Raw genomic sequence first — 2,096 nt, 5'->3', positions numbered from 1 at the left:
CATCTATTCCCGAATTCCTTCTTGCTTTTCCCGCCTGACCATCTACCTAAAGTATATGCCTCGGAAATGCACTGCTCGCGTCGGCCGAACTCTTGCTTCACCCTTTTTTCTTCGTTCTCGAGCCTTTCTCCCCGGCAACGGTGTAACCTCAACTTTCTGGTGATTCCGGTCCCGTTCGCTCTTTGATTTCGGCGCCTCGTCTTGTCTACAGTCGTCACTCGATTCTTCGTAACCTCCTTTGTTGTTTTTCTGATCTTCGGCTTCGTCTCCTCTTCTTGGGACGACATGTTCAGACCCTCGAAATGTTGTGACAACTCGTCGACTCGAATGTCCTCCTATTTACCTAGCTCGATGTTCTTCTCCGACTTCGATACCTCCGAAAGTTTAATATTTTCTGGAATGCTAACGGGATTATCATCGCCAAGCGGAGAATCCCCGTCACTTTCATCCCCGTACACTCTGTACCATTTTAACTTGGAACAGTGCGCCGTACATATACATTGCTTTTCGACCCCCATCTGAGCGAGCCGATATGTATCCTTCGGTAGAATCTCCGTAATTACCATCGGTCCCCTGTACTTTGGTTGCAACTTTGTTGGTAACCCCGTCTGTATCGGCAACCGCCTTACTAATACGATATCCCCGATCTCATACCGCCGCCAATGTGGTTTCCTTTTCTTATCGTAATCCTCCGCATATTTCGCTTGATTTTTGATGATCGTCTCCCGAATGTCCTCCTGAATTTCCTCTGCCGGCGTCCTCACCGTCCCTTGTTCCGAACCAAACCAGATCTTCAGAATGAGCCAATGAGTTTTCGGGACAGTGGGCTGTAACCATTTCGCGCTCTTTGGTGTCAGGGGATTTCTTTTGTCCGATAGAAGATTCTTGTAGCGGGATAAGGATCTTTCAACATCTACGCTAACAAGAGGAGCGTAAAACAGTGCCGAGACATCCGCGATGGTCCGATTTCCAAGTTCAGCTCCTGGTCTTGTACCCTGTATCGCTTTCTCGATCTCTTCCATGATCCTCAAACCAGGGCTCGACTGAATAATCCTCTGAAATTTCGCTTTAATCGAAGCGGCTGTGGGTCCAGCGAGAGATTCCACGCTTCGTCCGATATCTCTCACGAGGCTCAACGTGCAGCTGAGTGGTTGGATGCTGTTTTCTAATTTTGTGATGGACTAAGGAAACTCGGACAAATTGGCTGCTATGAAAGCGAGATTCGCTATCACACCAGAGTACCGAAAAAGCTCCTGCGATTTGGCGATAGCCGCCGCTTCCGATGAATCAAGTTCATCGACAATTTGATGAAGTGCTCCGAAATGTTCCGCATAATACAACGCGGCCACGATCCACGTTCCCCAACGAGTAATGATCGGTCGTGAAGGCTGGGGCACAGTCGGAGCAATCGTTCGGAGCGTCTGGTTTCGTGAGGTAGATTTCAAGGATACCTTTTTCATATGCGCGATCAAGTTGTCTACTTGGGGGAATAACACGCGAATTTCCTCACACAGTCGATGAAGTCCATGAACGACGCAAGTGACGTGTATCATTTTAGGGAAGAGTACACGCAAACATTGAGCGGCTGACTTCATGTAGGAGGCTCCATCGGTCACAAACAGCAAAATTCTTCCATGATGGACTCCGTCGGGCCACAGTAAATTCAGAGAATCCGTGAAAGCCTCAGCCACGGAGATGTGATTGGTTCTTTCGGCAATATCGGAGTAGAGTAGGAACGGGACGGATGGCGTATCGGGATTGAGAACACTGATGATTGTATTGACAACAAATTGTCCCTCGATATCAGTTGTCTCATCGATAGATATCCAGATTCGATCGTCTCCGATGGAACATCTGATCCTGTGAATGGTTTCCTCGAAGAGTTTCTTGAGATAGGTCTTCCGAAGAGTCGTGTGGTTCGGCATATCGGCTAGGCAACGCTTCTGCATGAAGGTCCGAAATGACTGCTGCTGAATTTTGCACAGAGGGATATTCGATTCCTACATCATTCTGCACAGATCCATGCTGAACGAACTTTCTCTCGGCGATAAGTCCGACGCGGGACCTTCTTCCTCGAACGAATTTTCCGCAAGCTG

At 48.4% G+C, this 2,096-nt stretch overlaps 1 protein-coding gene across 1 annotated transcript in view; it reads right to left on the bottom strand.

Moving 5' to 3' along the window:
* Positions 1-1,181: 1,181 nt before the first annotated feature.
* The window catches only part of LOC108864709 (uncharacterized), a 1,101-nt gene continuing 186 nt past the window's right edge, over positions 1,182-2,096 (bottom strand). Inside the window, exon 2 of the mRNA XM_018640863.1 lies at positions 1,182-1,970. Coding sequence (XP_018496379.1) covers positions 1,182-1,970 — 789 coding nt within the window. The remainder of the gene's footprint in view (positions 1,971-2,096) is intronic.

The sequence above is a fragment of the Galendromus occidentalis genome, unplaced genomic scaffold, assembly GCF_000255335.2.
Source record: "Galendromus occidentalis unplaced genomic scaffold, Mocc_1.1 scf7180000077509, whole genome shotgun sequence".
In the NCBI taxonomy this organism is placed as follows: Eukaryota; Metazoa; Arthropoda; class Arachnida; order Mesostigmata; family Phytoseiidae; genus Galendromus; species Galendromus occidentalis.
The sequence above is the reverse complement of the archived record's forward strand: the minus strand, read 5'-3'. Positions and strand labels throughout refer to the sequence as shown.